This window comes from Sorex araneus, chromosome 9 (assembly GCF_027595985.1).
Source record: "Sorex araneus isolate mSorAra2 chromosome 9, mSorAra2.pri, whole genome shotgun sequence".
Classification (NCBI taxonomy): Eukaryota; Metazoa; Chordata; class Mammalia; order Eulipotyphla; family Soricidae; genus Sorex; species Sorex araneus.
In genome coordinates this window covers 39,960,215-39,977,654 of record NC_073310.1, presented here as the reverse complement: position 1 = coordinate 39,977,654, position 17,440 = coordinate 39,960,215, and the positions used below count along the sequence as shown (strand labels likewise).

At 49.7% G+C, this 17,440-nt stretch overlaps 1 protein-coding gene across 2 annotated transcripts in view; it reads right to left on the bottom strand.

The window, feature by feature from the left end:
- Positions 1–17,440, bottom strand: part of KIF26B (kinesin family member 26B) — a 523,722-nt gene that overhangs the window by 11,002 nt on the left and 495,280 nt on the right. For both annotated transcript variants that reach the window (XM_004605438.2, XM_055147197.1), the window contains 4 exons: positions 16,847–17,009; positions 11,744–15,128; positions 2,573–2,775; positions 1,980–2,130 (listed from right to left, as the gene is read on the bottom strand). In XM_004605438.2, the coding sequence (XP_004605495.1) occupies positions 1,980–2,130; positions 2,573–2,775; positions 11,744–15,128; positions 16,847–17,009 (3,902 nt within the window). The remainder of the gene's footprint in view (positions 1–1,979; positions 2,131–2,572; positions 2,776–11,743; positions 15,129–16,846; positions 17,010–17,440) is intronic.

The following is a 17,440-nucleotide window of genomic DNA, read 5'->3' as shown; positions in this document are numbered from 1 at the left end:
GCAGCACCACCAAGCGAGTTCAAAGAATGAACAGTGTTTGTTCCCCCCAGCAGAGCAGCTAAAGAGAAAGCGAAAGCAAACCACTGATTCCTGATATGTCCAAGGGCGAGGAGGAAGCCACTCTTTCCCGGAAGCAACTACACATGTGTGTATTGATGTTTCCACCTGCCTGCTCCCATCCTGGGGGGAAATATGAATTGGTAAGATGAAAATAATTTTCAAACTGCCTATGGCAGAAACAGTTCTCAAAAATAAAATTTTAACGAAAGCAGTAAACATGAAAGAGTCCTGCCTTAAGAGGTTACCCCTGGAGTGCTGAAACACTTAGGGATTAGGAAGGAAGAAAAAGGGCACCCTTGGAGGGAGGCCCCAAGGGGAAGCAAAGCTCCATGTGTCTGCCACAGTACCAGGTGAGCTCCTCGGCTCATTAGGTTATTTTCTGCCAATCGAGGCCCTGGATGTAAACACTCTTGAAACCAGCACCCTGACTCGGTCCACATTCCTATCACAGGACCTAATGTGAAGCTCTCGAATGCACGGTGCATTGAAATGTCTCCTGCTGAGGTTATCTACTTCATTGCCCTCTGAGGAAATAGCAGTGATGCCAGATTTAGATCCTCAAGGTGGGCCAAGCAGTAGAATGAGGGTTTCTCCTTCACTCCTCTAGCACTCCTGGGTAGTAGTGTCCTCTCACCCCACCATTTCCCTTGTGTCACATAAGAAGACCCTGGGCTCAGAGGGGTGGAACACTTTTCTCCAGTTCCACAGCCCCGTGTAGTAAAGGAAGAATCCACAGGATCTGCCTGATGGTAGCCACAGGCACTGAGGTAGCCACTCTACATGTTGGATAATTCACAGACTGGTTCTCACTTCATCCCACAGATACCAAGGAGGCAGTCAGAGGAGATGGTATCACCTCATTCTCAGGGGTAAAAGGAATGATGGAGGGCTGGAAGGCAGACACATTCTGTCACTTTCATCGAGCATCATTTCACCAATTTCTCTTTTACTCTTTTCGGATTCTGGTGGTGCTCGGGGGTTACTCCTGCCTTAGTGCTCATAATTTGCTTAGAGAACCAGGAAAAGCATGCACTCAACCCACTGGGATGTTTCTCCAGCCCCACCACCGATGTTTCATAAGCTTAATGCTCCTATTTCTGCCTGACATGCTCTCCCCACTTTCCCTTCAGCCCCAGGAAACACTAGCCAGAGGGTTATGGGTTATAGATGAAAAAGTAATGAAGAGAGGGAGCCAGAGAAGCTGAGACTAAGGGGAGAAGATTGACAACTGGCAAACAGAAAAGAGAAGGAAAGGGATTTTAACGCCAATAATGTACTTTATTCCACAGACCATGGTGCATAGGGTCTCATAGCACTGTAATAGCTGGTACCCAATTTGGGCTTTATTTTGTGGTAAATGGAATGGCTAGGAACAAATAAATAAGAGACAATTGAATCTGTCTTTCAAAGAGAGCAAAATTGTTCTGAATTGTTATTAGATGGTTACTGTCATCCTATGCTTTCTATTAAATGGAAATAACATTGCGAATGTTATTTTTTCCTGAAAAATGTTTTGCCTTGCTTTCTGGTTCTGTGTGCAGCTTTTCTGGGATTGCACATTCCCTCCCTATTAAAGAAGTGCTATAAATTCTTGTCTATTTCAGGCTAGATATGCAATGCGATTTTGTGGCCTAGGAGTGGATTTGTAATCCAGCCTTCATGTCTGGGTGATCTTTTGCCACATGCAGGGGGAGAATCTCATTTTCAGGAGCTTTGGACTGAAACAGAAGGAATACTTCCTCAAGAGCCATACTCATCCCCCTTTGCTGCCGCTGCCCCTCCTGTTTGGCTCCCAGAGGGGACAGTTTCAAGTTCTGTTTTATTATCCCCATTGAATGGTCACAGGCTGGGGAGCCTGGCACCACGGTGTGCACCCCAGGGCTGTTTTGCCTCGGTGAGGAATGGACCCTGGGACTTACATTCACTGAGCCACTTGTTGGGGTCCAGCATCAGGTACTGCTTGGTTGTCTCCAGCTCCTTCATCAGCCACTCATACTTGGCCCGGACCTCAGCGATTCTCTGCTGACGATGCTCCAGAATTTTCAGTTTGGCGTTGAAGCACATGACTTCCTAGTAAGAGAGACAAGAAGGAAAGACCTTCAGCTCCAATGCAGCTCATACGGCTTTCTAGAAGGCATGAATGCTGCTGGACACACGCACACAGCTGGGCCTGGAAGTCTAGGGCAAGCCCAGGCTCTGGCTCTGTTCAGACAGTCCCCACATGGGGCAGTGCTGCCACCGGCATTTTGTGAATTTTGGAGGCAGCTGCATTCACTGCATTCCAAACTGGACTCAGGAGGGTCCCATCAGCACCAGTTTCCCAGCCTCTGAGCCTCCAGGATGTTTTGGGTGGAGAAATCCTGGTGCTTCTAAAGTCCTGAGCAGGGGTGGGGACAGAACCTCACCCCAAAAGCCAACTGGGAAGCATCAATGAGCTGAGCCCCTCAGTCGAGGGCACACCGCCACCACCTAGTCTCTCTCGGGGCCCTGCTGGTGGCAGGTGGTGACTCACCTTATTGTTGCCTCCTCGCCGCCGCTGGAGCCGCTCAACATCATCAATCTCGTAGACTTTGATCTCGAAGGGCTCCCCCAGGCCCCTCTGGGCACTACGTAAGGGGCCGTCCACCCAGCGGACCCCGGAGCCATTGGCAGGTTTTCTCACAGGAGAGGGGGTGTCGAGGGACAGTGCTGGGATAAGCCGCCGTCTCTGAGAACCTAAGGAGGGGACGAATGAATCAAAGATCATTGTTCTGAATTTCATTCTCTTAAATGGCCCAGGCCAGAGCCCAGGGCTGTTCACAGTGCCCACGCTGGAGGCTTCGCCTGCTCACCAGCAGAGGCACCAGAGCGTCTCCTGAAAAGGGGGGAGCTCCAGCTAGAAAGAGCTCCAAGGGCAGAACATGTGCTGCGCACATGGGGGCCCCAGGCTCAGTCCCCAGCACTGTCAGGTCCCCTGAGCACCACTGGAAATGACCCTAGAGCACAACTGGGAGCACTCCTGAACAGAGAGACAGAAGTAACTCCTGAGCTCCACCAGGGGTAACCCTAAAATCCAAAGAAGAAAGTATCAGATAATAAATAGATGCGTTATGATTAAGTAGCACAGAACTTGGCCCATAGTAGAGGCTCACTGCATATTAATATTCTTTTCATTGCTTGTTCTCAAAACACTGATGTTCTTCTTAGGAAGATGGCGAAAAACACATAGCATGTGCCTTTGGCCTCAGAGCCAGATGTCAGGCTGATGCAGGCCCTTCCAGGCCGGTCTCACTGGGACCCTCAGCAAGCAGTGGGGGAACTGGCAGGCAGACCAGGGGCCCTGCTGTGCCCAGGAGCCCTGGCAAGTGGCGGCTGTGAAGCCATGTCCTGATTTCTGAGGATGTGACTCATCCTCATGTCTGTCCATAATGAGCCACTATAGTGTCTGTCTGTCCCACCGATTCTGGCCCCTCTCAAAAAGAAGTTGGGGGTCTGTTCTTAACCTTGGTCTGGGAAGGGAAGCATGGGCCTTTGGTGAAAGGCATGCTCACACTTGCTGCCCCTCTAAACCACAGTCTCCTATAGGTTCTTCTGTGGGCAGTGGTGGGGGCAGGCCTGGGAAGGACAGTGACTGGGTAATGGGCCACCATTCTAGCAGCTGCCTCCTGTAGTTGAAGGATATCTGCTCGAATCTAACTCAGAATCGATATGGTCTCCTTATGAGTTTGAGGGAGTTGTTGAGGGCGGGAGAGAGAATCTGCAGGAACCTTCGGCCGGCTGCACCTGAGTCTGGGCTGCTTCTGCTTTGCAGTAGAATGGATGAAGGACTACCCCCAAGTCCACTCTGAGGGAGAATGAAGGGAAGCAGGAGCGAACGGGTGCTCCCCAAGCACTGGTGTCCACAAGGTTGGGTGGCTCGGTGGTGTTTGGGAGGATCTGGGAGAGAGAGGGCTGGGCCATCTGTACTTGTGAGCTGGCAGCCTGGGCAGTGCTGATCCTTTGGGCTCAGCTGACTGTAGGGAACTGGGGAGAAGATGACACCCTTTTCTTGACACCCTTCTTTTCACTTTGTTCCTTAATGACCGTGGGTTCTGTCTATAGAGTGTTGAGTCCCTGTGGCCTGCGTGGCCTGCAGGAGGAGGGACATGCTTTCCTCCAGTTTCAAGAGATGTGCTGCTTGTTCCTGAAACCTAAGGTACCACAAGCTCAGAGGGAAAAGGCCAGACTTCTTCAAGATAGACCAAGGGGCTCAAGACACAGAGCTTCCTGCTCAGCAGATGTTCTAGCGCATTAGGTCTTGCAAAGCCACAACCTGCAGCCCCCAGTGGTGGCCACGGGAGACTACACAGCTGCATGTGTGGTTAGTCCTTCCCCCTAGAAGACCACAAGGGATGCTGTAAGCACAGTTAGTTGTCACTAGAAAGCATCCCATGTCCTGCAGTTGAGATAATAGGATACATAGAAAACTCTAAAGACTCCACCAAAAAATCTTCAAAACAACAAGCCTGGGGTTGGAGTGATAGCACAGTGGGTAGGGCATTTGCCTTGCATGCGGCCAGCCCAGGTTCGATTCCCGGAATTCCCTATGGTTCCCTGAGCACTGCCAGGGGTAATTCTTGAGTGCATGAGCCAAGAGTAACCCCTGTGCCATGCTGGGTGTGACCCAAAAAGCAAAAAACAAACAAAAAAACAAGCCTATACAGGAAAGTGAAAGACTACAAAATCAATACACAGAAATAAGTTGCAGTTTTATATGAAACAATGGTGTACAAGAGAAATAATTTTTAAAATCCCATTTACATTTGTGTACAAAAATTCAAATATCTAAGAATCAATTAACAAAGGTGGTGGTATGCTTAATTATGAAAACTGCTAATTACTATTAAAAGAAATAAAAGAAGATATAGGGACATGAAGACATAGCCCATAGTCAAGTCATTGCTAAAATGACTATCCTATCCAAAGCAGGATGTCCTATACATATTGAATATGATCCCTACAAAAAGTCCCTGAATGACAAGAACAACTATGAGAAAAAGTAAGATAGGAGGCATCCCATTCCTGGATTCTAAACTATTATATAAATTAAAATACCTAAAATTGTAGTACTGGGATAAATATAAACTCTCAAACCAATGGAACAGAACTCAGAGTCCAGAGGTCCTCACACTGACAGCCTCATATATAGACAGTTAACCAATGACAAAGGAGCTAGATGAATTAAATGGAGCAAAGAGAATCTCTTCAACAAATAGGTTTGGGAAAACTACATATCCATACATAAAATTTTAAAAAATGAAATAAAATAAAAAAGAAACTAGATTATAATCTCACACAATATCCAAAAGTTAACTTTAAATGAATTTATGACCTCAATATTAGACCCAAATCCATAAAAAATCAATAAAAGCATTAGAAGAACTTTCCATAATATTAAAATCAGAAATGGCTTCACTGATTATACCCATTGACAAATAATTAAAAAGCAAAAATAAACAAATGACACAACACAAAATTAAAGTTCCTGAACTGTTAAAAATGACTAAAATAAAGACAGTTACTGAAGGGGGTAAATATTTATACACCATACAACTGACAATGGGCTAATATCCAAGATGCATAAGGCACTCATAAAGCTCATCAACAAATAATTCCATTAAAAAAATGGAGGCGAGGAACAGACACTTTCTCAAAGAAGACAGACATACAGAGTTACAACAGGCATATAAAAAATGTTCACTATCACTGTTTATCAAGGAAATGCAAATAAAAAATGACAATGAGCTATGTAAAAAACAACCAGTACTGACATGATTGAGGTGAAAAAAGGAACACTCTCATTGCTGGTAGCTGTGTCATCTGGCTCAGCCTCAGTGGAAAACAACACAGAGACTCCTCCATCCTAGCTGTTCCACTCCTGAGATTGTATCCCAAGAACATGAAATCATTAATTCACAAAGAAAAATGCATGGCTATGTTAACTGCAGGACTATTTACAATAGCCAAAATCTGAAAACAATTAAAATTCTCAGTGACAGATGGTGAAAGAAATTGTGGTATATATATATAAAATGGGATACTGCTCAGCTATAAGCTGAGCTTATAAAATACAAGATGAGATCTTGTATTTTGCTCTAACTTGGATGAAACTGAATTGTATCATACTAATAAAGTGAATCAGATGGAAAAAAAAACCACATCAAGTGATCTCACTCATTTGTGAAGTACAAAGAAACTAAGCAAGGGAATAGACAGTGGCCAGTAAAAGCAAACACTCAGATTCTGCTTTTTTTGGAGGGGGAGTCACACCCAGCAATGCACAGGGGTTACTTCTGGCTCTGCACTCAGGAATTACTCCTAGCAGTGCTAGGGGGACCATATGGGATGCTGGGAATCGAAGCTGGGTTGGCCGCGTGCAAGGCAAATGCTCTATCCGCTGTGCTATCACTCCAGCCCCACAGATTCTGACTACAGAACTGGAGCTGCCAACTGAGGGCAGTGGGGGAGGAGATGTGTAGGACAAGAAGGGACCCAGGACAGTGGGGGAGGAATATTGGCACTCTGGTGGTGGTTGTGATTCAATAATGTTGTAAGCCTAAAACATTAATATCACTGTAAACAAACAAACACAGAGCACATGGCCCATGTAACTCCTGTACCCTGATCATTGAGGGCGTCTACACTCTGCTGCTGCAGTACAGAAGAAGTTTTGGTTTTTACTTTTCGATTGTTTGATTTTGGGGCCACAATTGGCTTTGTTCAATTGTTCAGGGCTAACTCATGACTCTGTGTCCAGGGATCACTCCTAGTGGTTTGGGGGACCATATGGGATATCACGGATTGAACTCAGTTCAGCAGCATGCAAGGCAAACGTCTTACCTATTGTGCTGCCTTTCTGGTTAAGAAATCAAGTTTTGTTGCATAGAAATTGGAAATAATTTTTTATCATTACTAGACCCAACTGTGTTTTATGGGGTGTTCCTTACATAATTTAGGATTTGGAGGTACTAAAAATAATGTCATTGGAAATTTGGTGACAACCGCTTTGAAACTGTATGACATTTTAACAATGTTAAATGCTCAGTTTATGAGCATCTTTCCACTTCTTTGTTTCCCTTTCAATTTCTAGCTTCAATACCTAATAGTTTAGTCTCTAATTATTCCTAGATATTCGTTACGATGCTGTTTTAAATGGATTTCCCCCCCAAAAATCTCTTTCCTATTGTTAGTGCATGGAAACTCTATGACTTATGTCTGTATTATTTTGGATCTTGAAATATTTCAGATATTGAAGTAATTCAGATTTTCAAATATTTCAAAAACTGAGAGAGTTTTTGTTGTTTTTCTGCTCTGTGTATGTGTGTGTGTGCATGCGTATCTCTCTGGCTTTCTAGGTCTAAAATTATGTCATGAGAAAATAGTGACAGTTTTCTTCCTCTGTCCAATTGTGAATGCTTATTCATTTCCTTTGTCCAGTTGCTCTGGGAAGGTCTTCCAATACTGTGCTGAATCAGTGTAAGAATCAGTCTTATTCCTGCTGTTAGAGGGAGACCTTTCCATTTTCCACCTTGTCATATGCAATCTTTAGTACTTGAGATATCTTCCCTCTATATGCATTTTGTTGATAGATTTAAATGTACATTGATTTGTTAAATGCTATTCTTATCATCAAGACTATCATATGATTTTTGTATCAGGGTAAACACTAATGGCATCTAATTACTTCATAGTAACTTGTTTGAGCTCAGTGCTAGGCATCCTGAAAGTGAGGCCAGTGTATAACAAGTTTTGTGGGAGCTCCTTCTAGCTTGGTCAAGTCCTGGTTGTCAATCCCAGAATTGGCATGTCCCTAGGCTGACTTCTCAGACGCCTCCTCTTCTGGGGGTTCTGGTTGCTGATAACACCACACCTGACCGAACTTCATTCAGACCAAGCAGATGCTCTAAATTGCACTTCCCCAAAGGAAGAGAGAGAAGGAAGTCCAGGGGCTAACGCACCATGTAGGAGACCCAAAGAAGACAGAAAGCATCCTATGGTATGTGTCATATGATATGTGACATGAAAGCTGTCAGTGTAAGGACTAGAGGCTTGAAATGGGTATAGGGCTCAAACCACCTGGATCTGAGTTATCACCAATTTTTATTCTCTTAATGACAGTAACTGAATGTGTCCAAACTCAGGCAGACATTTGTGATCCATTTGAACTTCCCGCCATCACCTTAATTTCTAGTCAGGCTTTATTTGGGCCGATGGGGCCATAAGGGAGTTGGCAAAGACCATGAATGAGTCAATGAGAAACCACCAATAAAGGCAACTCACCACTTCTTTCACCTTTTCAAGAACCTATCATGACTCTCTATTCTCAACCATAATAATTCTTAATCTGGGTTACACTTTTTATCATCTGTTACATCCATGAAAACATCTCCTGTGTTGAGATCAGCTTAGACTGTGACAGACGCCACACTCCCCTATGGCTAGGCTACACTCACCCATTTCCACCCCTGCCAACAACGCCTTCCACCTGCTTTCTAAGCACTCAGGGCCCCACTGAATCCCCTGTAGCAGATTTCTGTTGCTCTGGAATGCTCTTTGCTTCCTATACTTACGCCACACTGCACCACTCAGTACTTGGCAATACGCCTGGTTTCGTTTTTTTGTGCCACATGTGCCTCTTTCTTTCCCCAGAGAGCACAGACTTCTTAAAGTGACCCCATTGGGCACTGCTGCTGTCCCTACCCCACCACACTGAAACTTCCACAGCATCAAGCTCAAATAGCAAAGAGGATGCCTGGGCAACAATTATTATAAATCCGTGTAAATCCCACTGAATTTTCCTCTGGAAGAGAAACCATAATATCAGCAATAGTGTTTCTTATTTGCATCATCTCATACCATGAGAGCCATGAGAAAATGATGGTTCTCTACCGACCCCCCCTCATTTTACTTTCATATGAGAAAACTGAAGCCAGACATGGCAGTTGTTCCCTAAAGGTCACATAGCCAAGTCAGTTCTGTGCCCTCATCAACCAGCAGGAATGCACCTGCTCTGTGCACAGTAGTTATGTTCAGTTGTTTCTAAGGGGACCACAGAACACTCTGAGAGCTCCAGATGATTTTAAGTCATATATTTCCATTGCAGTTTTACTACAAAAAGAACCAAAGTATTAAAATTCTCCAGATTAAAAAATCCATCTCTCATAAATGGGCCCCTCTCCCCAGCAGTTCCAAACATTTTGCGTAATTGTAAAATCCAACCATCTAGCTAGGAATTTCCTTGGAGGAGTTTTATGGCTTCTTTAAAGGAAGCTCTTTTGATTTATGCTGATCATGTCTGACAACTAGGATTTCTCTTAATAATAACCATAAATAAGCAAGACAAGTTCACCTAACCTGAAAGGCATAGACCACGCTGTCATATCCATAATGGAGCCCGGTTCTCTGTCCCACAGCAACTCACAGCAGGCTGGTGCTCCGGCACTCACTCTGAAACTTTTGCCCGGTGCTCTTATTTTCCACCCTTTCCCTCCAACTCCCTCACCTAACAAGGGACACCGAGAGGACATTTATTTGACAAGATACGTAGGGCAAGGACATATTGGCCTGCTGGCCTCTCTCCTGAAAATCATTGTTTTAGTGTCATAGCCAAGCCAAAAAAGGCAAGTCTTGAGAAAGAGAAGATTATGAAAGAACAAAATGGACTGATGGATTCAAGGCATGAAAGTAGGGCTTGTGGAAGGCCAACGCATGTGATGATGGAGAAGTACCACCACACAACAAAACAGACTTTGAAGTTCAAGAAGAGAAAGATGGTAGCTATAAAGTTAATTAGTGAGAAGACCAAGAGATATCTTTTTCAACCAAGATTCTGACATCGACTAACATTCTTGTAATATTTTAGTAACAGTATCTATACATTTTAATGCCCTGATAATAGGCCATAACAGCTGTCATGTTACAGCTTTTGTTCTCCACTCATTCTCACAGGGTTTTGCCCTGAGGATGGTTCCTAAGACTCTGAGGAGTGAGGGCTGAGGTGACGCATGTCAAAGTGGATCAAAGCCTGAAGCACATACCACATGGGGAATAAAGACGTCAGGGCTCTGACAGCCATGATGACACTCAAGCATGCTTAGAGTGTAACATCCTCATTACATTCCTTTTGTGAATATTTTCTGTTGTGCTATCAACATCACAACCTCTAGAATCATGACTTAACTGCACAGTCTTTAAGGTTGATTTGTTTGACTTGAGGCAAATGGTTATGATGTGTGCTGACCAAAGCATTTATGTCTGGATTAGACTATTCTAGAGCTAGAGCTTGTCTGTGATGGGAAAGAGGAAGAGATGGTGGAGAAAATGTCTATGGAGCAGTTACTGGAACCACAGAAAGGGGAGATCCTAATTCACCCCATCTTTCAATTTCAAATATGCTGTTGGTGCGAATATCTTGTTGGGAAATGGTTTATGACAGCTCTTAAAGAGTCTGGAGCTCTGGGAAAATGCCCTAATATAGCCAAGAACAAACAAGAAGGCAAGACCTGAGCTTCCCTCCCTCACTCTAGTCAAGCACAAAATCATATCAAGGGCTCTACAGAGATTGCTTTATTCATCAGATGACTCCTTATGCCAGCTGAGCAGAATGGGCAATTTCTTTGGAAGCTATTTAAGAGCAAAGAGGAATTAGGTAAAATTATCAAGTAGCTAAAGTGTAATTTGTTCCTTTTGCTTTGAGTATCTCCTCCTTTTTTCTGTACTACTCTTTCACCTCCCTCATCTCACGGCTAACTCCTTGCCCAACACATAACAGTCACATGTCACACAGAACTCCAATGAACAAACTTTCATGCTCTGAAATCCTTGAAAACGGAGATCATGCCTTCTGATAGGAGATACTGCTAAAAGGCAGGCATTCTCCCAAACCATTCATTTCTGACACCACAGTATGTGCGCAAGTGCTGGGGGCAGGTGTGGCGCCGGGTGAGGAAGGAGCTTCATCTCAGGTGTGCTGGTGGGGAGCGAGAAGGCAGGCGTCATTGTCTATGGGTGTGTCTGAGATGGAACGGGGAGGAAGGGCCTCCTCTTCGGCTCCTTCCATGAGACAAAATGGGCAGAGAGAGCCTGCCCATGTCTTGAGGGCCTCCCAGTTTTGCTTTCTGTAGAAACCAGGTCATGAGGTCAGACAGTTGATCTGAAGCCCCAGACAACCCAAAGCATCAGTTTTCTTGGTCTCTAGAGTTGGGGTGAGTGGAACCAAGGGAGGAACCAACTGGCAGTTTGACAGCCCTTGCAGGGCCTGAGGGTTCTGAGCCTGCACCGTGTCCTGCCTCTGTCCCCAAGACTTGGCTGAAGAGCTTCTGCAGCTTTGGCAGGACAAAAGCCACTTTTTTTTTCTTTCTGGGTTTCATCCAGTGATGCACAGGGATTACTCCTGCTCTGCACTCAGGAATTACTCCTGGTGGTGCTCGGGGGACCATATGGGATGCTGAGAATCGAACCCGGGTTGGCTGGGTGCAAGGCAAACGCCCTACCTGCTCCAGCCTCGACAAAGCCACTTTGGGCCCCGACACCCTTCCACGGTTCTGCCGAGGACTGCTGGCAAAGGGGTCAAGTCCCTGAGCCCTGGACGCCCCTCACCACCAGCAAGACCAGCAGAGTGACGGGGCCCCTGGCCCTCCTGGCACCCGGGGGCCCAGCCGCCTACCTGAATTGGAGCGTTTCTTTGGGGTTTTGAGGCTCCGACACCTGCCGCTGACCGAGCTGCTGTTCTCGCTCATGGAGTCCTGCGCGGAGGAGGCGCTGCCGGTGGCCTCGCTGTCGCGCATCATGCTCTCGTAGCCGCTGCTGCCGCCGCTGTGGTAGAAGAGCGCCGTCTTGCCCATGGCCGGGGGCAGCTCCCCGCTCAGCACGCTGCTGTTGTCGCTGCCGTGGCCGCTGCTGCAGCGATGCGGCTTGCGCGGCGGCGTGATCTTGCTGTAGGGGGAGGGCAGCAGGTGCGCGGGCGGCTTGTCGTCGGGGGCCGCACCGCGCTCGTCGGCCTCCGGCCCAGCCCGCAGCTGCAGGCCCCGGGGCCCGGCGCTGCCCTGCAGCAGCTCCGAGATGCGCCCGTTGACGGCGCGGAGCGGCAGCTTGGACGTCAGGCCGGAGCCACGAGTGCGGCTCAAGGACTGCGTGGACCAGGACATGTGCTTCCCGCTGGGTGGCAGATTGGAGCTCTGGCCCACCGACTGCGGCAGCGACTTGGTGGAGAAGCTGAGGGTTTTGGTGGTGGACGTGGACAGGCTGCGCGCTTTGGGGCTGGCCAGGAGGAGCTTGCTCACCGCCGAGATCTTGGACTGGCTGGCCTTGGGTGAGGCCCCGGGACACGGAGAGGGGCCGGGGTTGGTGGGTGAGGCCCCCGCACTGCGGCCCAGGCTCCGGCCCACGCGGGGCATGGTGCTGTCCTTGCTGGCGTGCAGCCGCGAGCTCATGGAGGACAGGCTCTCCGCTCGCTCCAGCGAGAGGCATTCGTAGTGGCTGACTGTGCTCCTGCCAAGGGAGTTGGTCCTGCTGGCCAGCTGCTCCAGTTTGGCGCTGAAGAGCTTGCTGCTGCTGCTGGCATCCTTCATCTTGCTGCTGGACTCATCCGGGAAACCCGCCAAGAAGGGCACTGGCTGGTTCAAGGGGCTACTGGTGCTGCTGCTGCAAGCACTGTGTTGCGGGCTGGCCCGGTTCTTCTGGTCCAAGCTGGACTTCCGGACTGGGGGTAGGGGAGGGATCCCTTTGGGCCGAGCTAGAACACAATGCTTGGGAGATGCTACCTTTCTCTCCAGGGCTGCCTTGGAGGCCTGGGTGCCCAGGCCGTTGGTGTCAGCGGCACAGTGGTAGAATAGGCTGTCCAGCTCTTCCTGCCGGCTGCCTTTCTGGAAAGCCCGAGGAAGGCTGCTGGACTTCAGGTTTCTGCCGGGATATGCAGGGCTCTGGGCGGCCACGCCGGGTAGGGCCATCTCACAGCCATCTGCGACCCTCCTGAAGCTGTCAGTGAGCGGGGAGGCAGACACCTCACTGCTCAGCCGCTCCCCAGAACTGGTCTTCCGGTCCTGCTCCTGTTCTGCCCTGGCCTCAGGCTTTGGGGAGCTGGAGGTAGTCTCACACCTGCCCCCTTCTTCACTGGGATGCGTATTCTCTTTTTTAACCTCTTCCTCCCGTTTCAGCCAGGGGTCCTCGAATTTCATCTCTCTCTTGGTATTGGTTTCCTTGCTCTCCTGTGCCTGGGCTGCTTTGGGGGCTGAGCTGACGCTGGCCACGGCCGCCTCGGCCTCTTGGACATTCCGCGGGCTCATGGCAATGCAGGGGTACACTGTGATGTTGGTCTGCATGGGGATGTACCCTTCGCAGCTGCTCAGGTTGGCTGTGTTGGAGATGGTGACCATGGCTTTGCCCAATGTGGATATCTTACAGCCTTTGATGGGGGGTGCTTTGTTGAAGGACTCCTCCCCCACTTCAGACAAGATGAGCAAATTGTCGGGGCAGGCCTTGGGCTTTTCTTTGCACACTGCTGTGTTCTGGAGGCCACCCACCACCTCAGAGGCTGGAGGGTCTGCCATGGCCTCCCCGTGCCCAAAGCAGGTCTGAGCAATGAAACTGTGGCATGACTGCTCCCCGTCACTGCCCGTGCTCATTTCGCTCAGCCAGGAGCTGATGGAGGAGCGTCGGCTCCCGCCCTCTCGGCCCTTGTCGTCCAGGCTCAGCTTCGGGAGAGGCAAGAACTGGGTGATGCTGACCTCAGAGACGGGAGCCATGTTGGAGTAGCACTCCAGGTCCTCGCTGATGCTGCCAATGATGCTGACGGGCCGGGAGCCCGAAGCCAGGGCCTGCACAGAGCAGTCGCTGTTGAAGCTGATGATGCTGGTGGGGCGGCCACCGTCCAGGACGCCGCTGATGGTCAGCTCCTCCACCAACGTGAACACCAGCTCATCCTCCCCGTTCAGTTCCAGTGGCTGCTGCACAGTCACCATCGTGGTGCTTAGAATCTCCTTCTTGGCCTCTGGGGACATTGCTGCCTGAGTCTCCTCATCGCCAGGGCTGTGGGCAAACCCTTCGCTCCCTGCAGACATGGATTTCTTCAGCACCTGGGGGCTCATGCCCACGGGGGGCGTGCGGATCTCAGGCTGCAGCAGGGACTCACTGGAGACCATGCGGGAATCCTTGCTCAAGGGTGGCAGCGGGGCCGGAGAAGGCAGGACACCCTTCTGGGTGTAGACTTTGCATCTCTGTGAAGGAGAGCTGGCGGGTTTGTACTCGGAGGTCTTGGAGAGACTGGCGATGCCCAGGCGGGGGGAGCCCATGGGCCGGGGCTTGCCTTCCACAAAGCCACAGGAATTGAGGCTTTCTCGGCTACTCTGGAGGCTGGGGCTCTGCGCGAGTTGGGAACTGTGCTGGCTGCTGCTACCCGGGATGCTCCTAGGCGAGGCGGGGCTGGGGCTGTGGGGCAGCGTGGCTGTGGGGATGGGCGAGTGGTTCCTCTGCGTCTTGCAGACGGCAGGCTCAGCACCTTCCCTGCTGGCCATTTGGCTGTCGGACTCGGTCCCGATGTCTTCCTTCTCAGAATCACAGAGCCCTGCCACTGCTTGGCTCACCGGGGACCCCTTACTGGCTGGCTCTGCCCCAAACTGGGCAGGCAGCTCTTCGAAATGGAACTTACTGGGCTCTTCGCTGCCGTCAATGCAATCCAGCCTCTCTTGCAGCTCTGCAAACGTGTTGCATTTCAAGCAGTCCCTTTCGGCTTTGCTGGCCACTGCCTCCCCAGCCTCCGGGGGCCGGCTCTCACCTCTGGTCTTCTGCAGGGCCGGCACAATGGGGACAAAGTCTGGGGGCCCCTCGTTGTCGGTGAGCTCCTTGTCCGAGAGGGCGGTGCCGTTGGGCCCAATGTAGATGACCGTGTCGCAGGACTGCTCGCTGCTAGAGGAGTAGTCGGGGTCACTGGACAGGTGAGCGATGGGGAAGTCGGAGTCCACCGCCGCCCGGGCCTGGAAGGGCCGCAGCTGGGTGGGTCTGCGCATCCGGCCTTCTTCACAGGAGCTCTCTCCCCCAGAAGAGCTCGATGTGTACTGTGAGCGAGAGAGACTCATTAGCAGGAACCGCTCTTCTGCCCCAGCCTTCCCAGCCAATCTGACATCATGCGGGGAGTGGCACAGGCTGCGGACCTGGAGACAGGCTGACAGACCATCCTGGGTGGCCGCCCTGCATCTGCGCCCCACTTTTCTGCCTAACAGCTTCCTAGATGAAGCATGCCTCTAGAGGCCCTCTGGAGGAACCAAGGCTGCTCAGGAAGGGATGTGACCATCTCAGACCTTCTATGGAAGGGGGGTCATGAAGTAGCACTCCCAAGACATTTGTGATACCCCTGTCATAGATGCTAGTTGGAAAGCCCTGATTCACACAACAAAAAGATATACCCCAAGAGTGGAGGGAGGCCCATACAGGACCAGTGTTAGTGGTCAGTGACCCCAGTCAAAGTGCTCTGCTCAGATGTTCTTGGAATGTCATCGCTTGTTCCTGAGAAAGGAAGCTGGTGAGGTGGGTGTGGGGACAGGTCTGGGAGGGATGCTCAGCATCACCCAGAAAACTGAATTTGTGTGGTGTTAAAAAGAAATCTTCTGGGGAAATGGGGAAATAAAGTCATTTCAGGGAAGCCCAAGTGATCTCCTTGAAGTCAGCTACTTGAAGAGCACCAAGGCAGGTGAGAGATAAACTGTAATTATTTATCACTGTCCTTCTCCCTGTCATCCTGTTGGTCATTGATTTGCTTGAGTGAGCACCAGTAATGTCTCTATTGTGAGACTTGTTACTGTTTTTGGCATATCGAATAAGCCACAGATAGCTTGCCAGGCTTTGCTATGCAGGCAAGATACTCTCGGTAGCTTGCCCAGATCTCCAAGAGGGGAAGAGGAATCAAACCTGGGTCGGCCGCATGCAAGGCAAACACCCTACCCACTGTGATGCTGCAGAGATCGAGGTACCCCTCCTCACAATTCCTGACCAACCAACGACCAGAGGGCCTGAGAATGCAGTACTGTGAGGGGCCTGCAGTGCTGGGGGTTATCCAGATCACCCCTGTAGTGATCAAGGGCACCCAGGGCCATGTCTGGTGGTGCTCAGAGGACCAAATGGTACTTGGGATGGAACCCAGGTCAGCTACATACAGGCCATATACCTCAGCCTTATGCTATCTCTCTACCACCCCCCCCCTTTCACACACACACACACACACACACACACACACACACACACACACACACACACACACACCAGTTTTTTCATTTCAAAGCAATAGCCCAAGGATCAGAGAGATAGTACAGGAACTAAGGCACTTGCCTGGCATGCAACTAACACTCATTCTATTTCCAGCACTGCATATGGTCCCTTGAGCACCACCAGGAGAGATCCCTGCATAGATGCAGGAGTAAGCCCTGAACACCTGGGGTACGGCCCCCAAATCCAAACAAACCAAGAGTGTCAAAATAACAACCCACTCCCTAAAATGAGCCAGGAGCTTCCAGTGGGGGCCTGAGCTGGATGAGCAGGGAAGTCCTCCCCACCACCAACCCGCCCTACTGTGGGAGCAGAAGGAACTGCTTCTCCATCTTCCTGAGGGGATTCCTGCCCCAGAGCAAACCCTGCCTCTCTCCCCAGCACCTCAGAAGCCACTTCCAGTCCTGGCCCCACCACTCGGGGATCAGAAACATTGGCTGGTCTTCCCTAGACTCAGTTCCCAGCAGGACTGCGACAGCCCCTTCTCTCACGGCCTCCTGGGTGAGCTTCTTACCTTCGTTTTCTTTTTCTTCATCCTGAGGACTCTTGAGGCGATCTGGATGGTGGACAGGGTTTCTGCGTAGCTGCCGGCAGCGGCTGAGATGTGAGCGATCATGGTGGTGCGGCAGTTCACGTTCCCCAGGGACTCTCGCAGCAGCATGGTGAGCTTGCTCTCCCTGCCAAGCAAAGTGAATTAAGGCTGCATTAGTGGGCCAGGCTGCACTTTGGCTGTCAGGGTAGGACTTCAGGCCTCTAGGTGCCTTTTTTGTGGTGGGCAGTGTTGGACTTATTTTTTTTTCCCTTCTTCAATTTTTTTTTAATGGCATGCTAATTAACATCATTTTCTAGCATGGAGCTATTTGTAGTTGGCAGCTGAGCAAGTGCTTCTAACCCCAAAGATGGAATTCATGCAAAACACCTCCCTTGGCACTTCTGCGCTGGCTGCGATGGAGTATTCCTATGTGTCTGTGTGCGTGCATATGACATCGCACATAATGAGACCTGGTAACAGAAACGAGAGGAAGGGATCCAGAGAGGGCTTTGTGACTGGTGATTCGGCATGCCGTCTGCACACACAGCCCTTCTCTGAGAGTTTCTACATACACGG